Raw genomic sequence first — 24378 nt, 5'->3', positions numbered from 1 at the left:
GCGTTGCTTTTCACTTTTACATTTTTTACGGTTACATGGTGAAAAATATTCAATGATGATGCTAAGAAATTATTAAACATGCATAATATAATTTATAAAAATCGCATTAGAAAAAATGTTGTTTTTTGTTTTACTTTTATTTTGTAACAAATATGAATGTGAGCACGTGACTGCAAAAGTCTATGAATTCACTGCTATCGGAGTTATTAAGCCGTATATAACCTCGTTGCAGGTAAGCTGTTGCTGGAGGCGGCGGCAGCGGCCCACGACCGAGCGGACCGCGCACTGCGTCTATGTCGGCAGCTCCGGGTTAAATCCGAGGGGAATACATCGGGCAGCGGCGGTGGAGGGGGTTTGCTGGCCGGCGTCTTGGACCGAGAACGCCAGCGGACAGTACGGTTGCTGTTATCGCACCTCCGTGACGACGAAGAAGACGAATACGCTACGGCCGAAGGTGACAGCGATCGCAGAGATGGCCGTGCCGAGAAGAATTGTAGCCGTTGCTGGGATTGCCACGACTGTTGCTCGGACGACGACGGTGTCGATGCTGCCGCGGTAGCGGATTATTGTTCGGGTGACCAAGAGGAGCTTACCGCTGCCGGAATCGCTGGCGTACCTGGCCTGGACGTTGACCGTGGTGTGTTAATCAGACGTAAGTACCACCTGTACACTGCATTATATTATTACTAGTTGAATTACCTGTCGCTACCAGGTTACAGTAAAAATACAAGATTGTTGAATAATTATATATATAAATAAATATAAAAAAAATTATAAATCGTTATAATAATGTGCCATTAATGTTTAGGAACAACTTAAAATAGAAAGTAATTTGATTTCTTAAGTTTTAATAACATTTATAGATATATGAAAAACTGCAAATATTTCACTTATTAGTTTGTATTTGCCACATGAAATGACGAAATCAGAAATAGTGTTTTTATTATAGAATAGCGAATGCCGACGACGACGATAACGCACTACGCAGTAGTAGAGGTAGGACTGTGTATTTGTGTGCGTGCACAGTATGTAAATGAATACGCCCATGACAAAATGTATGTTATATTTAATATTATAATGTTTTGTCATGTAATAACGCACGTCAGTCGCGTCACCGGCCACCGCCGACGACGCAGCAGTACTGCAGTAGACGTAGCGGGGGATGTCTTGATGTGTGTGTGCGCACAGCTACACAACAAATTTAATATTTCCGAAAACTATTAAATTGATCAATTTTTAGACTTTCCTCGTTAGATAGCTCACACTAAGTACTTGTGTTTGAAAAAAAAATGATGAAAATCGGTCTAGTAGAACTTCAGATATAGGCGATATAGCTGTCCAAAGATATCTGCTCACGTTTTAATAGTATAATATAAAGATAAAAATGGCATTATGCGTGAGCCTTAAGACAACAAACAATTATTTTGCCCACCCATTTGTTGATATAAAAACTCCTCTTTTGCATACATATAATATTACATTGTTATTATTGAATAAACCAAGCTAATTTAACGCCTTTTACTAAATTATTTAACCTTGAGCCAATACAGAATCTACCTCAAGTACCTAAATACTACCTAGTATACCCACTTCCTATCTAACGCATCCACGCATCTATTAAAAGAAATTACTAATTTTCAGACTCACAGAACTACCTTTGCGCCACCACTGTACACCCCTAATCTTAAGAGATACTAGGTAGATCGATATAGTGTTTGACTGCCTAACTTTTGCGTCTATGTTTGCAATAACTATAGAAAGTACCTACCGAGGTATTCAATTTAAGTGTTCTCGTGAAACAGCTTGAAAACCTTTAGTGTTCATATTTAGAACGTCCTAGTAAAAAAATTACTGATTATGCATATCCATTTAAAAGATTGATGAATAAGAACAACGTGTCACGTATACGCCTAGTTATATTAATTGCAAATATTTTTTTTTTTAGAAATTAATTTTAGATTCTGAGCGGAGCGATGAATTAATTGATTTTACAATGATTTGTGTTTTTTTTTGTGTATTGTACACGACTAGTAGTCGAAACAATACTTAGATTTTCAACTTCGTAGGTTGTTCGATGAAAAGGTGAATATAGTTAGTGCGTTGAGGAGGTCAAAATTTAAAATTCCTTGTAGTTATAAAAAGCGCCAGGAAAAACCAAAAAAAATAAATTAAAGAAAATCGGGAATTTTTACACAAAATAGGTTTTTGCCAAAATCGATTTTCGTTTTTAGTTTAACTCTATACAACAAATGACCGTATATACATGAAATTTTCACTGAATGTTTATATTAGCATTTTATTGCTAAATGTTATAAATATTTTGAATTGTTTTGAAAGTAAAATTAAATTTTTATGAGCATTTGAAGTTAAAATTTTTACAACATTGGATATTTACTCGATTTCTCAATTAGCGATTATCATATTTTGTTGTAATTTAAAAACGAATAACTATAGATATACTTGGAATTTATACCATAATATATTACAGTGGCGTAGATACGATTTTTTTCTGGGGGGGGTTTTAAAATATATTTATGATACAAATTACAAGTTATTAGTTTTTTACGTACGTTATTTTTATTTTGTTTCAAATTTGTATTAATTATAAATAGTTTTTATAGTTTTATATTAGTTTATTATAATAATTCATAAAATAAAATCCACTCGACGTTTGTTAATAGATAATTCGTCCAACACTTCCTTTGCATCTACTGATATTGAACGATGAATGGAGAGCATTGCCAAACCATTTAATCTTTTCTAAAAATGTAAAATATCATTCATATTTATTATTTTTATTTAATTAGTTCTTATATATTATATTATACAATTTTATAAATACCTCTGACATTGTATTCCTTAGGTACGTCTTAATTCTCTTTAATGATGAAAAAGATCTTTCGGATGAAGCTGTTGAAACAGGTAGTGTTGCTAAAATTTGTAGTAATTTGTATATATTTGGATACATGTTATTGCAGATAACTAAAGCATCCATAGCATTTGTAGGTTGTTTATCTAGTGCAAGTATTTTACGTCGCCAAAGTTTTAACTCAGATACCAAAATATCTTTATTGTTATCTGCCAAATCATCATTATAAAAATCTATCAAACTAATAAATTCATCTTTTTCAAGTGTTGTCATTTCTGAAATAAGTTTTGAAATCCTTTTAATGTTTTCTGATGTTCAATAAATCTCGATTCAATTTCGTTAATAAACAATTCTAAATAAGGTATGAATATTGTTATTTTAAAATATTCTTCAGGCGTGTTCACTGAATAGTTATCTCTGTTTTTTTGTTTACGTGCAATTCGAGGTAATGATATTGAAAAACACAACTCCTGAGCTAGAACAGATGCTTTTGTATAGATTTCATGAAAATATTCATCAATGTTACTTCGAATTGTTTTTAATTCAGACAGTGTCGCATTAGCTAATATCATAGCTTCTCTTAAATCAATGGCAACGCTTTGGAATTGTTTAGATAGTGGCAATCCAACTGCAAATATTTTCGATAAAACCAAAAGTGATATGATAAACTCTCCTTGTAAGATTGAATTTTTTAAATTATTTGCTTGACTTGAGGTATCACCATCGGCCCAACTACTAATAGTGTCTAAGGAATCAACGACACATTCCAAAAGTTCGATAAAATCGTGAACTGAATGAAAACGTTCGATCCATCTTGTAGCACAGTTGCGTTTTAATGTTTTTGCATTAATTGTTCCATTAAAGTCTTCGATTGCTTGTAAAAGTATATTTTTTCGTTTGGGGTATACAAAGAAATCTCGTGATTTTCCAATCGTACCCAAGCAGTTTCTAATTGGTTGTATTGTACAAGATTTAGATACTGCCAAGTTAAGGGTGTGTGCTGTACAGTGAACATAAGTTGCCATCGGATACAATTGAGAAATATGTGACCTAACACCATTAAATTGTCCAGACATAGCTGCAGCCCCATCGTACCCCTGTCCACGTAAATACTTAAGTTCTATCCCGAACGCCTTTAAATTTTCAATAATAAGAGTTGCTAAGCCTTTGCCAGTTAAATCGTTTGTAGGAACAAATTGCAAAAAATCTTCTCTGACAACTAATTAATCTATATCAACATATTTAGCACATAAAGACACTTGCTCTATACCAGATACATCGGCGGTTTCGTCAGCAAGGACAGTGAAACACTTTGCTTTATTTATTTTAGCTACAATTTTATTAAGTATTACCGTGTTGCAACAATCAATAATAGCATTTTGGCTAGTAGGACTAATATATTTATTTCGTTCACCTGGACCTTCAAGAAATGTTTTAAGCTTTAGATCACCACGAGCTCTATACCGCAATAGTTCCCTAAAGTTTCCTTCATTTGTAGTTTGCATTGTTTCTACATTGATTTTACCAAAATCTCTATGTCCTCGTATTGCAAGCTCTTGACGACCACATAAAATAATAACTTCAATTATAGGTAAAATATTTATTTTGTTTTCATTTACTTGTTTACTACGGGCTGTATCTAATTGATTTTCAATGGATATACTTGGATTACTTCTCATTTTTAAAAAGTTATCGGTGTCTATTACACTTTTAATATGATAATTTAGTTTATCATGTTTAGTAAATGTTTCTATAGCGTGTTTCCAATTATCAAATTTGTTTAATACCAAAGCACCAAGTTTCTGGCCATTTATTCCACCTTCAGATTTTGAAAAAGCAACACAAAGTCTACAAAATGCACCATCTTCTTTTTCTGAGTATGCTAACCATCGCCATCTTAATAACCAATTGAATTGAAATTTGCTCGTTTGCCCTTTTTTATTTTTATCGAAGTTTTTATGTATAGGAAAATTAAACGTTATATCTGGTGTCCATATACTATTTATAACTGTATGAATTTCACTATGAGACAATACATGGTTAACAAAATATGTTATGTCATTAATTCTTATATCAACCGAAGTAAAAGATGAAGAAGGTATACAGGTTTCAAGAGTCTTAATATTTAGATCATTTTTATGGAGGTCGTTATCGCTGTTTTCGTCGATTTTATAATTGATTTTCTTAAAATAAAACTCAGAAGTGAAAACACTCGAATAATTTCTATAACTATATTAATATAATATATAGTAATAATAATATTACACATGTTAATTTGTACTAGTATTATTTACCTATCTATTATTTAAAATTCTAACCAATATAAAAAAGATTTGTTTTTTTTTTTGGTGTAGGGGGGGGGGTGGAAACCCCTTACACCCCCCCCGTAACTACGCCACTGATATATTATGTTTATTTTATCCATTTCCATACTTGATAAAATGCTTAAAATATTTTGATTCGTTTTGAGTTGTTTGGTGACATTTTCTATTTTCAATTTTTTTAATTTTTCTTTCTATAATTATTAATGTCAATAAAATTGTATTTGTTGGGTCAAAAAGCTTTTAAATTGAATACAAGGCTCCTTCTATATTGTTATATTAGCAGTTGAAAATATATAGGCACAATTTTCTTTTACAAGCATTTAAAGTTCGAATTTTGACAAAATGTTCAAATTTTATAGCTAAGGATTGAATTTAAAATAAGGTTCCACGTAAATAGGTTATATAATACAAATTACTTTATTCGCAGTAATATCAACAAATATACTTAGTAATACCATAGGTTGACTGACAGTCATCACTCAGAATCGTTTTTCTTATACAATGATATTATATCATTGAATTAAAATTTAACACCATCCATTACAGTGACTCACTTGTACCCTACTATACAGCAGAGCGACATCCACTTGCCAACCTTTTTTGTATTTATTATAGCTAATTGGCTCACACGTGCCAAAAACATTCCACCAATTTTCAAATGTTGTTTATATTGTAGGTATATTATTGTGTAGGCACTATTATATTTTGTCCGGAGGGAAAAAGCCCATTTACCATTATATTGTACTATTGTAGCAAATGTGTGTGAATGATTATTTATCTGGATATGGTCAAATTAACTGTCCATCATAATAAAATTAAACGCTTAAACGGTTTTAGATTTTTTCTCTAAAGCAACATAGAAATACAATTTTTAATATTGTCTTTACATCGTCCACTTAAAAACCGGTATAGGAACGGTTAAGAGCCTCGTTGCAGTAAAATAATAATATTAAAAAAAACCATAAAAATAATTATCCGGACTAACGCACTATCGATTATTATCCGTGTTATAATGCGATGATGTGGATAATATTATCAATCCGTAGAGTAACCGCTTTAAATTGTGTTTAAATGTTTATAGCACGGACCAGATTTCGATTGATGTCGATTGCGCCTGACTTCACGGACACCGGTGACGGAGGCAACTACAACGATGGCGACGTGGACGGCGGGGACGAATACGACTTGGTCGGCTCGGCGGTGACCAAACAACGTGGCGGTGGTGATGATCGACACCGACAGAAGAGGGAAGAACGGCAGCACGAGTCCGCCGATCGCGAGGAACGCAGAGCTGATCTGTTCGCCGGGCTAGGGCCTGTGGCTGTGTTTTCGGCGCGTCACCAGTGTTCGCGGCCCCGGTGGGTGAAAGTCACCCGTGGCGGTGGCCGTCATCGTTCTCCCGGCTGTGGCGACGAAGACGTATGTGACGACGACAAATCTGTTGCATCCATGGATCCGATTCAGCTCGTGGACCGGTGGTTCGGGTTCGAGTTGCGCAGCCACGGCGGTGGCACAGCGGCGGCGGTCCCGCCGGCTACCGTGGGACATGTTAGGTCCAGTTCTCAGGCACAAGTATATAATTTTGTCTATTATTTTTATTTTTTATTGTATTATCACAATTACAGACACCCATAGAATTGACGACCATTTTATTATATTAATGCGTAGCACAAATTATGTAAAGTATAGCATGACTCTTAAGGGTCCCGGTGCCAGTTTTTCAAGTTTACACAATTCAATACAATTTGAAAATTAAATTTTATATTTTAGTTGCCCCCTCAATTATAAGACTTTTCCACTTATCTACTACCCGATACCTATTTAGGAGGGGTTGATAGGGTGTATTATATCGAAAAAATGACTTGACGGCAATAACTCTCAAGCTTTGTAGAATTGTCGGATTTGATGACTATTTTTTTATCTGAAAGAAGAAGACTTCCTACAGCCCGCATCGATCTCTAATTTTGCATTTTATTTCAAATAGTTGTATTAAAAAAATTGTAAAAAAATGCTTTTTATCTTGTATTTTTTTAGACATATTATAAAGTTTGAGAATAAAATATTGGAAAACAGAGATCGATGCGGGCTGTAAAATATTCCCCTCTAGCAATTCAAAAAAAAATTATGAAATTTGGTTGATTCTACAAGGTGGTATCGTTATTTCCGCAGAGTGTATTTTTGAGGACAAAAAGTCATCGGCACCGGGTGCCTTAACCGAGGTTATCCACTATATAACCAATATGGACATACATATTATGATAAAAATATACGTAGCATGATCGGTAAAAACTTAAAGAAAAACGGAATTTTTTATGCAAAGCCAGTATTTGAAAAAAATTGATTTTGTTTTTTAGTGTAGGTAGGTACCTACTTCTAAAAAAATAACCGAATATGGATATAATTTTCACTGAGTGTTTATAGTAGTAATTTCTATGCACCTTAAATAGTACTACTATTTTTGTGCTATTTATAGACATAAGACAATTTCAAGTTTTACTAGCATTTGAAGTTGGACATTGGATATTCACCCGTAAATATTAACAAATTCTAATACAACGATTTTCTTATTTTATTTTTATTCAAAAACAATTAGACGTAAGTACTTCATAGAAGTTTTCATCAAATGTTTATATTATCATTTTCTATGCATGATAACATTATTAAAACATTTCTACTCGTTTTGAGTTACTTCATTAAAGAAATTTGAAATTTTTTAGTTTTTATACTATAATAATGTCAAAAAATGAAAATAAAGTTTTTCATAAGTTGAAAATAGCAGTTGAAAAATATTAAAAATACATACGTATACGATTTTTTTTATATAGGAATTTAATGTTCAAATGTTTACGAAAGTAATCATAATCTCGACAATTTACAAGTTATTTAGTAGTCAGATATTAATAAAAAATATATGAACATTTAATACAAGGTTCCTTATAAGTAGTTTAATAGCAATTGAGAAATAATAAAGATCCACGATTTTTTTAATAAGTATTTTAAGTTAATTTTTTGACTAAATGTATCACATTAAAAATTTACAAAAGTCAAAAATGTATAAAATGTTCAACTTTTATAGCTAAGAATTGAAAATTTAAAACAATGATTTTTATAAATAGTTTATACTGTAGTCAAAAAATCTAAAAATATATTAACACAGTTATTATTTACGATTATAAGTTAAAATTTGGACGAAATTACATGATATTAAAATCAAGAATAACGATTTTAGTTATTTTGTTGTACCTAATTCAAAAATACTATTCGTGAATATAATATGAAATGTTAAGAGTATAATATTATTATATCTTTAGATACCTACACAATGTAATTTTTTTGGCAAAAATGAATTTAATCTACTGTTGAATTAATGCTTAATATTAAGATAAATTACTCATAAAATATCCTTAGTAATATTATAGACAGACCGTCTTTGCTCGGAATCGTTCTTCGTATACAATGATTTTATATCATTGATTTCAAATTTAACACCACCCATTACTGTTATCCACTTGTAACCTACTGTACATCAGAGAGACTTCCACTTACCCGCCTTTTTTTTAATATAGATATTAATTTATATAAGCATTGATCATTATAAATACTAGTATTTATAATCAATTATATAAGTCGACTATCGACACGATTATATTATTTTATTAATAATCATATTAATTATTGTGTTCTCGATAAAGCACGTCGGCCTGAGACGTGGTGATATAGTGGTGGCGTTGAAGCTATGTGCTGGCGATGGCGGCAGGGCGATGGACGTCAGGTGGGAGACGTGCCGCAGGGTGGCCGAATTTATCGTTCACCATCATCAGAGGCGTCGGAGACCAAGTTCCGGGGAAGGAGCTGTCATTCAGTTGAAAGTCGTCACGCCGATCACTGCCTCGGCGGCGTCTGACGGCTACGTTGATCCAAACAAGGTACCTACTTACACATTCATTACGTGTGAGAAGTGCGTGCGTGTCAGACAGTGATATTCGTCAACCTTATAAAGAGTACACTTTTGTCTCATAAGTAGTAAAATAGTTGATAGTCGTTGATAGGAAATCCTAGAATTTTAATATCCTGACAAAATAACGCATTAATTCGTTTTAATAATCTATTTTATTTTGGATTCTGAGCTAGGTGATGAATGTATTAATGTATTGACATTAGGTAGGTACAATTAGTTTTACAATGATGTAAGTACCTTGGTACCTACTTGTATTTTTATTTATTTTTATCATTGTTGAGTCGGTCATATCCTTTTGGAGCGGTAAAAATGATTAGATCTTCTTTAAACGTGGTTTCTAGCAGAAAATAAGATCTATCTGGAACTTTGGGAAAAGTAAAAAATATCAAGTAATTTTTACAATAACCAGGAAAAACTTTAAAATTTACAAAAAAAACGGTTGCAGAATGATTACACATATCAGTTTAAAAAAAAATTGACTTTGTGTTATTTTGTTGCAATTCAAGTAGGTACTTGACATTGTCACCAAATGTTTATTTATATTTTTTTAATTAGGTCTACCTCTCTACCTATGTTGACAACAATTTTTATAAATCAAAATGATAGATTATAGACTTCTCATAAGCTGTTTATGCAATAGTAAAAAAATAGTGAAAATACAGTTTTTATGAGCGCTTAAAAATTAGTTTGAATTAAAAATTTTATTGACATTGGATATTCTAAAGTATAATAAAGATTTATCCTTAAACAATTTTTGTTATAGCTTAATAAAATAAATATTAAATGTAGAAACATGAAACTTGAAACTAATACTTGAATTATTATTTTCTATACACAATACAAATATTTAGTCTAATTATAAACTATTATTTTATTTTTTATATTTTGAAATGTTTAATTTTTTTAGTTTTTTTTCCATAAAGGTGGATACTTTTTTTATCTAGTTAAAAAAGCGTTAAAATATACTTACTACCAACAAGGTTCCTCATAATTTGTTTTTAAAGACATTTAAAAATATTGAAAATACATTGGCATAAATTTTTTGTAACTGTTTCCCTAATTTGTACAATATTTTTTGAATATGTCATTTAGTTACACAAGTAATGAATTACTCTGAATGTGTGCTTGAATCTCTTTTGTAATTAGGAAAGCTTTGGATTTAACTGATTTCAGCAATGTAATAAAACCCATCTACATTCATTAATTTCTTTAATAGATAGTTATAAATTTATAATAATAGAAAGAAATGTTGGATCTGAAAAAGAAGTTTCCCAAGAAAATTATTCTAGGTTGTTGTATAGTTATAGTATCTTTTCTGTAAGTCTCATTGATAACAATTTAAATCCAATACCTAATTTCAGGCAAAAAGTATACTTAATGCCAATTGCATACTTTATAAAAACTTGGCAGTTATCGATATTTCCGTGCATCGTTTTTAAAACTAAAGTTAAATAAAATATATTTAATACATTTTCAACAAATAAAATCTAGCCATTTCCATTTAAACAATTCTTAATTATTACAGTTCACCTTATAATTCAGTGATCACTGACCTCACGTAGTTTAATATTTTGTTTATAACTTGTCTATATTATCACATATAGATTTATAAACGGAGGAGTACAAATATGGCGGCCTTAAATTCAAATATACATTCCGCTCCACCACTACCACCCATGTTGTCACAGACCAACTCTAAACAACGTCGTCAACGACGACAGAACACAAATAGTGGCAACGAAGGAACCGAGAGTACTAATAAAAAAATCACATGGTTATGGAATCCTTTCAGACGGCGGCGAAGAAGCGTAGTCGGCAATAAGTGTTAAAAAATGTGCACAAATGTAATGACTATTAATTGTCATAAAATATTAATGGATGTTAAATGTATACTGTTTGTAAGCCGTAAGACACTTTAAGGATAATATTTTACTATTATGATGTAAATAATAAACGCAAGATATACATTTTTAATTTTTTTTTAATCCAACTATGTTACGTTAAAATTTAAATTACTATTAAAGCTTAATAATAAACCCCCACCAGATTGTGGGGGTTACTTATAACAAACAAAATTCGATCGTTACCTTAGGTTATAAACATATAATAAAAATGTATAGTAATAAATTATTGTTTCTATAATAAATTATTTTCAAAACATTCAAGTGTCATCTCTATTGGTATCCAGATTTCAATTAATTAATGCATGTTAAACATCGCAAAGGTTTTTAGTAGATTGAAATGTACCAACAGTGATGTCATTGTGAAATGTATATTGATGGTTATAAGTAGATTCAATTGCATCGATAGTATTTTGGTTGCATGGACGATTATAGCTCATTCAACTCACTATTGGTAATAATTAATTAGATTATGTTAAATATCGCAAAGCCTTTTATTATGCTCAAATGGTGATGAATGATAATAATATTAAATTTAGTTTATGGTGTGAACATTGTGAGGTAGATTGAAATGTTTCGATAGTATTTTGGTCTTATGAACAATTTTGAGCATATTCAAATTTTATCAACATTGGTATTCAATTAATTATAAATGTTATATATTAAAATGGTTTTTGTTAAATTGAAATTAACCAATGGTGATAGTTATCTGAAATATATATATGGTATAAATATTTAAGGGTATATAGAAATATATCAAAAACATTTTGGTCATATGAGTTATTTTGAGCTTATTAAAAAGATGTTATCATTATTGCTATCCATAATCCAATTAACTGATCAGTGTTAAATATCGCAAAAGGTTTTATAGAATTGAAATATACCAATGGTGATAATATCATTTAATGTATTTCATGGTGCAAATATACTGAGGTAGATTTAAATGTATCAATAATTTTTGGGTTATTTATGTGATTTTGGGCACATTTAATTGTTATTACTAGAGTTGGAAATGTAATGCACTAAGAGACTAATAACATGCTCTACAAAAATGTATTAATGCCCTAAAAATATAAAATAATGCACTAAAAACTAAAATTACAACAAAAATAATAGATTAATACATTTTTTAAGATTTAACATTCATTAAACATAGAAATATGTATACTGTTTTATTTATAATTTGATGATGTTGAATTTAGATTTTTTGTTTTTAGTGATTATTAAAGTATTAGATAATAGGTTGCTTAGCTTTCATTGATTTTATTATTCGTATGAGATATTAAATGGAAGATCAGATCATATTTTAATTGTTTGCGTTTATAGTAGATTATAATTTATAAAATTATAAAATCAAATTTATTTTTTTTAATTTGAACATACTTGTAAAATGCGATATAACCATTGAAATGCTCTTATTAAAAAAAAAATGACCTTAAGGCTGTTAAAGAACACAGTATTTTTTGTAGTTTTAAACCAATAAGCGGAAGATTAGTTTATGTACTTCCCGATGTCCAATTATTATTTTAAAAATTTGTATGAACTCATCATCTTTTTCTAGGTTATGTAGGAACCAGATTTTTGATTTTTGTATTCAATAAGGATTAAAAAATATGTTAAAATTTAAAAAAAATTATGAAAATAATTTAAAACATCAATTATTTTTACTACATAACCTAGTAAGAGGGATAATGCGTTCATACATATTTTAAAAATAATCTGATATCGGGAAGTACATAAACTAATCTTCAGGTTATAGCTATTTTATACCGATTTTAACAGTTAACGATAACATGATAATGGCCCAGATAATGGATTACACCACACACTAAGGTTCATTTACTACTTATACAATGACAAATATTTGCCAATAATATTTTTGCACAATTTCCTAGATTGTACTACTTAAAATATTCTATGCTCCAACAGCCTTAAATACCAAAAATTCCAAAAATATTAAAAAATATTTGAATGAATAATTTGAAACTGTGACCTTAGAACATTTATCCTGGATTAATAAATAAATAAATAAAAATCCATTCAACAACAACAAATGAATCATATTTGTACCAAAACGAGCATGTTAGCAAAGTGCATTGTTATTCCAGCCTTAGTTAATACCATTGATATAGGGTATATAAATTTAAATAATTAATAAATTTTAAATATTGCAAAGGTATATATTGAAATATACCAATGGTAACAATAATCACATGTGTTTGAATGTTTGATGGTTCCTAGATTTTAATGTTAATTGATATATATATTGATAATGGGCAAATGAGTAATTTTGAGCATATTAAAGTATTATCATCATTGGTATTCATATTCCAATTAATTACTGTATGTTAAAATATTGCAATTTTTTCACTACACTGAAATGTACCAAGATAGTATTCAGAAATGTATAGTTATTTTCATTATGACATATCTTTTATAATATTGGATGATGATAGTGGCCCATCTAGTTCAGTGTTTGAACTAAGAGTATTAGTAGCTATGCTACAATAATTAGGAGATGCATTAATACTGGTGTTACTAGGTATAGAAGAAGGGTTAAGGGTAGTTGGCGATCTTGTAGAAGTGTCAGCTGTAGTAGCATCAGGCGCGATTGGTCTCGGAGTGATATTTACTGTAGTATTGGAGCCACCGGTCTGCATTGTTGTTGATTGTTGAAGCTGCTGTTGATGGTATGATCTGTTTATATAGATGTCGGTTAGTAAAAAAATTAAAAGTAATTTAATTAAATGCATACTTTTTTATACAAACCTTTTCTTATCGATACCACTACAGCCATCAACCCGTGGTGGTGGTGATGATGATGTTGATGGATGTGTAAGAGACAGCTGTTGCTGTAGCAAAATCCGATTATGGTTGTAATGACTGTCATTGTCATCGTCATCATCACCTAATTCAACATTTTCATTCTGCACATGGTAACCATCCCAGAAAAAATATTGACCATCATCGTTGTAATCGTCATCATCTTCGCAAAAACTATCGCTGGCATATGGGCACACACTGTTACTGCTTAAGCTACTCTGGCGACGACCTCTGTAACGGTTGTTGTCATTGCAATCATTGTAGTCGATCATTGAATTGACGTCACTTAACGCAGCTAAATATTAAACATGTCAAATTAAAAAAAGGTAGACAAGTGGGTACTGCTTTACTGTACAGTAGTTGTAAAGGATGTGTTATATTTGAATACAATGATAAATCATTGTATATGAAACACGATTCTGAGCGGTTAGTGTAGTCCTTATATTATTATTTTTTATTCGTTGCTATGGTGATAAACAAAGCGTTAGAAATTAAAATTCCATTTTTAGCGGTTTTTCTTAATTTGTCGATAGTTTTTCTCAACGCTTTTTAAAACTACTTGGAATTTTCAATTTTGACCTCCCAAAAGTACCAACTAGGTTCACTTTTTATTTTTCAGAAAAGATGCTGATCTCAAAAATTGAAGCATGCTTACTATCCAAAATGTTGCTAACAGACAGAAAAAAAAAACAAAAAAAAAAAAAAAAAAAACCACACACATTATTGTAAAACCAATACATTCTTTCGCTCCGCTCAGAATCTAAAAAATATTATACAGTAATAATAATAATAATACAATGTGTATAAATGAAAATACCAAATATGATAATTAAGTTAAGTCACAGAAAAATTTCAAACCTTCAGCATCAGTTAGCCCAGTGTCGTTCAAAGTTGATAAGTTGTCATCGAGTTGTCGTGCTGTAGATGCATCAGGTTGACTTATGGTAGCAGCATATGGCATATCTGTCTCTCGGTCAGCAGGAGCAGCAGCCTCGTCTGTTGTGTATCCAGTGGTAGTATATCCGTCACCGTCGGTCGTGTAATCATCACCCTCCCCGCCGGTAGTGTATTCTGTTTCAGCAGTCACGATGCTGCTGTTAGCTTCATAGTCACTCAAACCTACTTTGAAACCGACTCGTTGTGGCCGATGTTTGTTATCAAGTAATGATGATGATGGTTCTAACGATTCATCGTCGCTCCATGATGACTCTACCGCCAATGACATAACTCGTTGTTTACGGCTGTGTGAAATAGCATCAGCCATGACCGTGGCCGGCCCTCTGACAACAGCTACCACATTGTTCTTATGCTCCTGTAATATCCGTCTCACTTCGGCTTGCTGAAATATTATGATACAAATTGTAATCACACAAACTATAAGTTTACAATAATTAATATAGAATGTCTCTGACCTGCCGCTTAACTTGTTCCGTTATTTGTCTTTCACGCTCCTCAAACAATGACGCTGATGAAATACTTGTCGTCGAAGCTACAGTAGTTGGAACTGATATTGCTGCTGTGTTTATAATATCTTTCTCGACTTGTTGATTATTTTTGTCATCTTTATCGGGTTTCTGATCCATTGTCAAAACTGTTGCAATGCAAAGATGCTGTTGTTCTGACGAAGACAAGTGTTTAGCAACATTATCATTGACTTTGCTATAAAAAATTAATAATATATTTGTACTAATGTATTGAATAAAACAGGGAATAATAAACACATAAGATATTGAAAGGGTATTCACACAGGCAACCAATGCCACTAAAAATTGTAGAGGTACTCATGTGATGACGATCAAAATAATCCTCTTTAAATCATTTTTTTATCACTGTATCACTTCATTCTAACACAAACATATTATTAATGAACATTATTATTAACCTATACATTATGTCAAGTTTCTCAAACACAAAGAATATTAACCTAATTCAGTGGATATATGGTGTGAAAATAAATATTATACAAAATTAGTAACTCATCAGTCATTACTATTTATTTCTGAAATTTTAAATAAATACTTACTCTTTGTCAGTGCTGTGTTTGTCGACTTGCATTTCTTCTTCTTTGAATGGTCCTCCCTGTTGTTGACGAACGTTTCCACGGTGTTGGTCCAATAACAATATACGTCGTATTTCATCTGTAAAATCTGGGCCCACCACTCCACCACCTGTTCCTTGGTCTTTACTTGTAACTTGTCGTCGCTGCTGTTGTTTTTTCCATGGCGAAGATGCCGATGACTCATACTTTTCAGTTGATACATTTGAGGTAGTGTTCATAATGCCTACAACATCTGGTATAACACCAGCTGGGGGTGTAGAATTTCCAGCTATTGCTGTGTTGTTTTGTTGCTGCTGTCGGCGTCGACGACGGCGACTGGAGCTGCTACCAGCACCCGAGGTGGTGTTAGAAGAGCGTACATGGCGGCGGTTGAGCGATTGTGTTCCTCCAAAGTTGGTAGTGGTAGTATGGCCAACAATAGGTGGAGATCGCAATGATGATGACGATGCAGCGGTGTTGTCACCAGCAGACAACGGTGAGCGGAAAGACGACGATCGTCTAACGGGAGATGAATTAGCTGTCGTTGACGGAGACCACTGATGAAGCAATAATTGTTGCTGTTGTCGATAACGATGGTGAACTGATGATATAGCCACGGAAGAAGCAGCAGTACCTACATTTTCAGTATCCACTCGGTCAATGCCAGCACAGTCTTCTGTAGTCGTACAACCATAACTGTCGTCCGACGACGAAGCCGTGGTGGTGGTGTTGTAATTATTATTTGATGTTGTAGTGCCACCGGCATCTGTGGAACTGGATGACGACAATGATGATGGCGGAGATGACACACTGACAAAACTTCCGACACTGATCGGTGAACGGAACGAAGATGACGACGGCCATGCCGGGGAGACCACACCCAGACAATGGTCGTTCTTGATATCCTGTTTGGTTTCCTGCTGTTGTTTGTTCATTGTGGGTGGTTGATTGTGCTGACGACGTCGTCGCCGCCGTGGATCATCACGATTTCGATGTCGACCAGCTACAGTGTCAGAGGAGCGTGGTGGATCCGGTAGAGGACGATTAGCGTCAAACTTATTTGTTGATGCAGATGTTGTATTTTTCAGAAGCAATACGTTTGGGCGACGTACTTGTTGGGGCTGTTGATGGTTATGTAAAGCGGTGTTAAGAATTGTCCCTCCGGTAGAATGGTTAGAAGAGGTTGGTTTGGCTTCGGTAGTAGTTGGAGTGTTTGGCGGCGATAGATGTTGTGAATCACCAAAAATTTGAACGAGACCATGGGGCACTGGCGCCAAAGTAGATGGGTGCTGTTGTTTTTGAAGTGGGCGGGCGTATGTGGCTGCTGTTGTCGCGGTTGAGTTGGATGCACATCGGGATTGGGGGACACCTGCTTGTTGTTGAAATGCAAAAAAATAAAATAAAAATAAGTATATATTCATACACATAAAATATACATTCTATTTCACATCTCACATTTTTGTAACAAAATATAATTTTTCTACTTCCAGCAAAAAAGTCTATTTTGGGTCTAATATCTCTCAACTGGTGTGTTATAAAGTACCGTCATTTACCAAAAACAATTATTGATTATTTAAGTTTTTCATAATTTATTTGAATTTAAGTTAGGGCATTATTGTGAAAAAGATGTTGGAAACATCTGATTTAGATACTATAATTATATTATAATTTTTTGTTATGAATACATTTTATGCTTTTAATTTTTTTATAAGTCTTAAACTTTAAATAATATAATCTTGATATTGTCACATTTCCCCTCAAACCTACAACATGTGCATTGATCCACACAAGAGTGGTACTTAGATAATGTTAAGTACACCGTTGGTTCAGTTGATTGCACCTCAATCTTATAATACATATTTAATTCTCGATGCATTTCATAGACCTCCATCCTCCACAAAAGTTCATTGATTCATTCTTTCTCATCAAGGGACCATTGAGTTTGGGTCAGACATCAACTTTTACTTATTATTGGAATACTAGTTTAACCTAACCTATGAGTACATGTGTCTAACTAGAACAGTTAACTATTTGTAAGTAAATGTTAATACATTAAATTCTTAAAATTTGATTAGTGTACAATGAAAACCCTTTTTAAGGTGTCCAATACTTTAAGGCAAAATTAATAGGTTAATAAATTAGATTTTTCATACTTTAGGGCCACAGCTAATGTGGATCATACTCAGATTTACCTCGTGATCTATTCTGGATATCTGGATATCGATCGCGTTCTTCACTATATTGATGTTGCATCGGATATTGGGTCCGCCGTGTTGTAACAGGTGGTGGACTTCGTGGTGGTGGTGGCGGCGGTGGTGTTTTTTGTGGTTCCAAACATTTTTGTCGCGAATCCTGTTGTACCATAGAATTGTAGTGGGAGTGCTTCGAGTGGACGTTGACAAGCGGTACTACATTGAGTGGTGGCTGGTCACGTGCCAAGTGCAGAGGTGTCGTGCGGAGGACATTCTGTGACGGTCGTATGGGGGTCTGTTGTTTGTTCTGCTGATGTGGTCGGTCTGACTCATATTGATAGGGAGAATTTTGGCGCAGCTGTGGAAGATGGTAGTTAGAGGGTTTTCGTTGAACTGAGTTATGCTCATCATCTCGTTCAAAACTTTCACGAACAAAATATGTAGGTATCCTATTGTCTTTGTTTATCATCTTGGTTTGGGTTTCAAACTCATACTTTGGATTTGGATAATGCATCAATTGCATTATGTCGACAACGCAACTAGTAACTTGCGTTCTACCTGGTATACTAGTGATGTCCATCTGTCTAGCCTCGTTTACTGTATTACCCCATACGTCAAACTGTGGACGTTTCCAGATTCTATCATTGCAGCCGATTAATCCAGCTACAGCAGGTCCAACGTTTACTCCTATAACATAAATGGATGTTTCATAACTTTTCATATTTTATTTTACGAATTAACATTAACACTGTAAGTTAATTTAATTTATATTTCGGATGCTGTAAAACGAGTAAAATTAAAAAAACGCTTTAAAAACGATGACATAATAGATAGTAGTACAGTTTTCCCAATTTTGATTTTCCCAAATCTAATATTCCCAATCTAATTTGTCCAATTTGAATATTTAAAAAAAAAAAATTTAATATAATTTTTTTGGGGCATTTGTGTATACCTATATATTATAGGTATATAATAGTATTTTTATGTCATTTAAAGATTATAACTTGTGTATATATTATAGTTGTTATAGACCATGTATTATAATGTTTAATATAATATATTTAATTATTATCGTCATGTAGTTAAAATAATAATCTAACCTACTATATTTGTTAATATTATAATACCTTCCTGGTTTCTATAGTGTTTTCTATTTGTTTTTATTTTTGATATATATTTTGGTTATGAATAATTTTGGTATTATAATAAACTAACCAACTCGAAGAACAAATTGTGATGGTTGCGAGTTATTTGAGCTTCCAACAGGAGTCACCGTCTCCGTTTGCTGACGATGCAGTGCACGACGCATTTCCCGAATGAAATCTAAAGCAAATGTTATATAATTTGCTGATATGATATTATATAATTCATATTCATTTTCTAGATCATTGTCAATATTATCTCCGACATGGTAATTTTCAACGTAATTTTTTGTTTCTTGTCCGTCAAAGTTACAAGATTCATCGCATCTCTCTTTCATATCTTTCAGCAGCATGACTTGTCGACGTTTCGGTCCATCATGGTGTTGTAGACCAACAGCTGCCATGTATGTGTTAGTTCCCAACATTTTTATTTTTTCTATTAATCCTCGGTACTTTTGATTATCTAAAAGCTATTAGCAAAAAAAAAAAAAAAATAAGTGATAACTTAAAAATTGTTTACAGCTCATAAAAATTACTCTATCAAATTCGCTGAATATGTTGTGAAGTAGTGCTAGCTGTTTATGGCAGTGATGACTGATGGCATCGTTTTTTTCACCACGGTTAATGTTGGTCGGCAATGATTGTTCTTGTTGTACAATTGTGGCAAACACGATAACTATGGATCGGTAGCCACATTGATAGAGTGGTGGTGCCAAGTATGCAGGCATGTTTTCTTGACTTTGATGCTAAACCATAAAAAATACAATTTACACCAGAAGCATTTTAAGTTAAGTACCTACTGAATTAAATGAGGAATAATGTATATTTGAGGTTTGAGGATACTTACAGTAGTTCGTATCGGTCTAGTTTCTCCAAAACCATAGTTCTGTTGGTGATGAGTTCTTTCACATTCATCGTCAGCATCATTAGCATCATTACTGCAGCTTCGCCGCAATAAAGTTGCCACGTGGTCTGGTACGATGGCATGCAAAGTGCGCCTGTGGGCTTCGCGCAAAACACGCAACCGTCTCAAGTCACGATCCACCTATAACAAAAAAAATATATAAGCAAATTTCAACGAACTTCATTAATTAAATATGAATGTATCTGGCAAATCCATGATGTTCAAACACGTTTGTTAATACTAGGTACTAACCTTAACCCTGTGATGTGCTCGTCGATCTTGTAAGCGATGTTTGTACACAAAGCAGGCAAGCGTGGCTATGGCGAACGAAATCGCGTAAACCGTAGCTGTGGCAGTGTTTAAGCCAGCTGCTCTCTGCTGTTCTCGGTCTTGTAGTTTTAATCTATATGCGCAGAGGTAATAAATAAATACCGTTAATAACGATACACCAGAATTACAGAATATTTACGATATATTATCATGTGCAATCATAAAAGTGTCGATGAACTAATACACTTCGATTACTTACAAATCCCAAAAAGTTTATTATTAGATAATAGTCAAGGGGAATTAATATATTTTTAATGATTTGTAAATGACACAACTCATTGGACCATTCAAACCAAAAAACAAATGCACAAGGGTAGACGGTTGTAAAAATAGTAATATTATTAAAAATGATAATGCTCACAATCGTTGGTTTTCTCGGTAGCCATCACTATGGACTGGAGCGTTGTTTATTTCACGATGGTCATTGTAATTTATACTGAAAGTGTTGTTTGTTTGATGATTTTGGAACTCGTCAGACTTGCTATAGAACGAAGGTGTAGGAGAAGACATCGAGGCAGCGATAAACACGTGCTTGTGCGTAAAGTGAACGAAAGCCACGGCAAATACGCAAGTCATGACAAGCAATATTCCGATTTTCATTCGCAGTGTTGGCAGTGAACCATAATAAATGGGAAACGCAATAGCTATTGAAACGTACACTAAGCAGCACGTGAGAACGGCATACTGAGGCCACATACACGTCAATGGATTTCGATGTGGTTGTGTTGTATTAACTGTAGGGGTGTTGAATTCACCACTACTATTTATAATAGTGTTGTGAGTATGGAGTTGATCGTATACGGTGTTTGTTGCACTTATTTCAACTGGTTCGCAGGTAAACTAAAAATACATATGAAAATTAGTATAAAATAAAAAAGGTGGACTAGTGGGTACCACCGCTCTCTTGCTGTACAGTAGTTATTGAGTAAGTCATTGTAATAGATGTATTAGATTTTAATTGAATTATAAATCATTGCATACGAAAGACGATTCTGAGTGGAGGCAGTGTGCCATCCTAGCATATTTGTGTATATAATTAAATTTAATAATTAAAAAAATCGAAAATATCTTGTAGCTATGAATAGCGTAACTTTCCGATAATTTTTTTTTTTTGTTAAAGGTAGAAAATTTTGTGGGGAATCATCTATTAAAATTTCTAATGTTAGCTATGATTTTTTTATAAATTTCTAACTAACAAATAATTTTCAAACTTATGAATTTTGTAAAAATTTGAACGCAAAATTCATGTAAAATATAATTGTGTGTATGTATTGTATGTATCTTTAATGATTTAATTCAATTTTCAATCTTTTTATTGAGTGAAAAATGTTTTATATTGACAATGATTAAAAAAAATATTTATAAAATTCGAACATTTCTCATGGCAATAAATAGCTGAGTTAAAATATTTTTAAAATTTTACTATGTACAACAAATTATAATAGAAACATTTGGTGAACATTTCAAATGTAAAAAGCTATTAGTTTTTGAGTTAAACTAAAAAAATTAATTCGAATTACGTAAATATGTTTTCTTCATTTTTTTTTTTTGTCTAACCCGACTTAATAATAAATTATTGGGAATTTTCGATATTGACCACATAAATGGACCAACTATAAATTCATATTTCTATCCGAAAATCGGAGCATTTTTACCGCCCCAAATATTGATAACAGACAGATTAAAAAAAAACACATCACTGTAAAAATAATTCACTACGCTCAAAATCTAAAAATCATCAAAACTACGGAATTGGACACGATTGAGTGCAGTGTAATTATAATAGTAAAAGTGTGTACAGCAAAAATTGTATGTAAAATTATAATAAATAAATATAAAGTGGTAATCGCAATAAAACTCACAGCGTTTAACAAAGCCAAAAGACAAATGAGCAATACGACAATTAATTCACAGCAGGCACATGTCCAATAAAAGTAGGTACGTCTCTCTTCATCTTGATATATCCGTTTCAGATGTCTGTGTCGCCGACGTATCAGATTATTGTTGTAGCTGTTATTCATGTTAATCGGTTGTGAGTGTTGAAGCCGGATTTGCTGCCGTGGCGGAGACGTTCTTGTTGTTGCTGCCATTATGGCATTCTCGTTTCGAAAGCCGAGTCTGCTCTCAATGTCACTGTCGTCAGACGACATGCAAGACGATGCTCTTTGATTATTTAAACAACAGGTGAACCAGCTATGGCGGCCGTAACAACGACACCATTTAAAATAACATTTTCGCCAACCGTCACCATTGTCTAAATGGTTACGGGTGGTCATCGCGGTATTTGTTCTACATTGAAATGGTTTAAATAGCCAGGCGAACAATGAATATCTACCGGGATGACAGACAAAAAAGCGCCTTAAGCATTTATCATCTCCGTTACTGCTGCTACTAGTATCACTATCATTGTTATCATAGTGATGATAATATTCGTCATCATCAGCAATAATGGCGGTGGCGTAAGTAGTGCTGTAGAACCTGGGACGAGGAATCCAGTCGATCAATAAGGCCATCACATATATTAGTTCTCCCTATACGTTTAAAAATTATATTGATTAGACATTAAAAATACGAGTACCGTAACTAATATTGTTTAATTTAAATTAAAAAAACTCACGGCAGTTATAACAAACGGTGTAATAAATGTAATGCCAAGTAACATAGTCCAGGGCATAGTTGTTACGTTAACCACAAACAGGGCAATAATTACGCACAGAAGTAGTAGCTGTGACTTGGCTATCCGAAAGAGATCATCGTCGTCAGATTTACTTCTAACCTTCTCGTGATCATCGTTGTTACAAACTACAAATACATCATTTTCCCACCGGCTGTAACGCTCCTAAAAATATAATATTCACGTGTTTGTGATTATAAAAAAAAAAAAAAATACACAATGCGTACTTCTAACATGAGGTAAGATGTTGCCTGACGCATTCGTAGTACCCAACCAACCAGTGCCGTAGCCAAAAATTTTTTCGGGGAGGGGGGGGGATAAAATATTTGCTAGGACTAGGGTACTACCGGATTTTTACAATATAGTAAGTTGGTTCATTCTATCATAAATTTTAAGAATATTGAATTCTATAACTCCCATATTATTTTCTTTGCTTTGCCACCAGTGAAGTTATAGCTTTACATAATTTATTTTCAACATTTTATCGTGTATATAAAATGCTAATATAAACATTCAGTGAAAATTGTATGTATCTACGGTCATTTGTTCTAGAGTTACACCAAAAACCAAAATAGATTTTATTGAAAACCGATTTTGCTTAATTTATTATTGTTTTTCCCAGTGCTTTTGAAAACTACTGGGAATTTTTAACTTCTGAACTAATTAAATATATAATATACAATACTGAATACTTTAATAAAATTACAGTAGATACAAGAAACGAGTAACGATTCATACCCACGACAGGCAAATATACAATTTCCACTTTGATATTTCGGAATACGGCACTGTAACCAACACATAAGTATACTTACAACCCACTATTACTCTTTATTAAATTCTAAATATTACATACCATTGATGATGTGATAGCGCAATTGGTATTGATATTTGTAGAAGCTGCCTGTTGTGACTCTTGATCAAAATATCGACTCCGTCTATGGCGGTTCCTTTTCATTACCGATGCTACAGGAACTGCAGGAACCACAGCAGCCATTGTCACAGGTATGTCCGCAATCGCTGTTGTCGAAATAGCTGGAAATTGTTCTGACTCCATTTCTGTTTCAGGCCTTAACCCAGCAACAGCATATTTTTGTCTTATTTCCTCTCTTAGCAGTTGCTGATTCACTGATTGGAGAATCAGCGAAACAATATCTCCGCTACCGTTCTCATACATTGTATAGTTATCTGTCAACTTTTCAGTATTTTCTGAATGAGGATAC

General features: G+C 32.8%; 3 protein-coding genes across 6 annotated transcripts in view; 1 reads left to right on the top strand and 2 right to left on the bottom strand.

The window, feature by feature from the left end:
* Positions 1–11125, top strand: part of LOC132936434 (uncharacterized) — a 64643-nt gene extending 53518 nt beyond the window's left edge. For both annotated transcript variants that reach the window (XM_061003164.1, XM_061003166.1), the window contains 4 exons: positions 233–652; positions 6275–6765; positions 8886–9119; positions 10756–11125. In XM_061003164.1, the coding sequence (XP_060859147.1) occupies positions 233–652; positions 6275–6765; positions 8886–9119; positions 10756–10980 (1370 nt within the window). In that variant the 3' untranslated portion in view covers positions 10981–11125. The remainder of the gene's footprint in view (positions 1–232; positions 653–6274; positions 6766–8885; positions 9120–10755) is intronic.
* LOC132936438 (52 kDa repressor of the inhibitor of the protein kinase-like) lies at positions 2552–3727 on the bottom strand. The gene is made up of 2 exons (XM_061003170.1): positions 2843–3727; positions 2552–2760 (listed from the first exon to the last, which is right to left on the bottom strand). Exons 1-2 carry the CDS (start codon positions 3140–3142, stop codon positions 2647–2649), a joined length of 414 nt encoding a protein of 137 aa, XP_060859153.1. The 5' UTR covers positions 3143–3727; the 3' UTR covers positions 2552–2646.
* The window catches only part of LOC132936433 (uncharacterized), a 30602-nt gene continuing 17338 nt past the window's right edge, over positions 11115–24378 (bottom strand). Inside the window, exons 7-20 of one of the 3 annotated variants that reach the window (XM_061003161.1) lie at positions 24012–24377; positions 23099–23320; positions 22344–23012; positions 20843–21321; positions 20404–20554; positions 20095–20292; positions 19784–19993; positions 19321–19717; positions 18106–18792; positions 15899–17285; positions 15288–15534; positions 14734–15214; positions 13822–14170; positions 11115–13749 (exon numbers count right to left, since the gene is read on the bottom strand). In XM_061003161.1, coding sequence (XP_060859144.1) covers positions 13473–13749; positions 13822–14170; positions 14734–15214; positions 15288–15534; positions 15899–17285; positions 18106–18792; positions 19321–19717; positions 19784–19993; positions 20095–20292; positions 20404–20554; positions 20843–21321; positions 22344–23012; positions 23099–23320; positions 24012–24377 — 6120 coding nt within the window. In that variant the 3' untranslated portion in view covers positions 11115–13472. The remainder of the gene's footprint in view (positions 13750–13821; positions 14171–14733; positions 15215–15287; positions 15535–15898; positions 17286–18105; positions 18793–19320; positions 19718–19783; positions 19994–20094; positions 20293–20403; positions 20555–20842; positions 21322–22343; positions 23013–23098; positions 23321–24011; position 24378) is intronic. The other 2 variants (XM_061003162.1, XM_061003163.1) reach the window with 2 other exon arrangements.

Source organism: Metopolophium dirhodum, chromosome 1 (assembly GCF_019925205.1).
Source record: "Metopolophium dirhodum isolate CAU chromosome 1, ASM1992520v1, whole genome shotgun sequence".
NCBI lineage: Eukaryota > Metazoa > Arthropoda > Insecta > Hemiptera > Aphididae > Metopolophium > Metopolophium dirhodum.
This window is presented reverse-complemented; position numbering and strand designations above follow the sequence as displayed.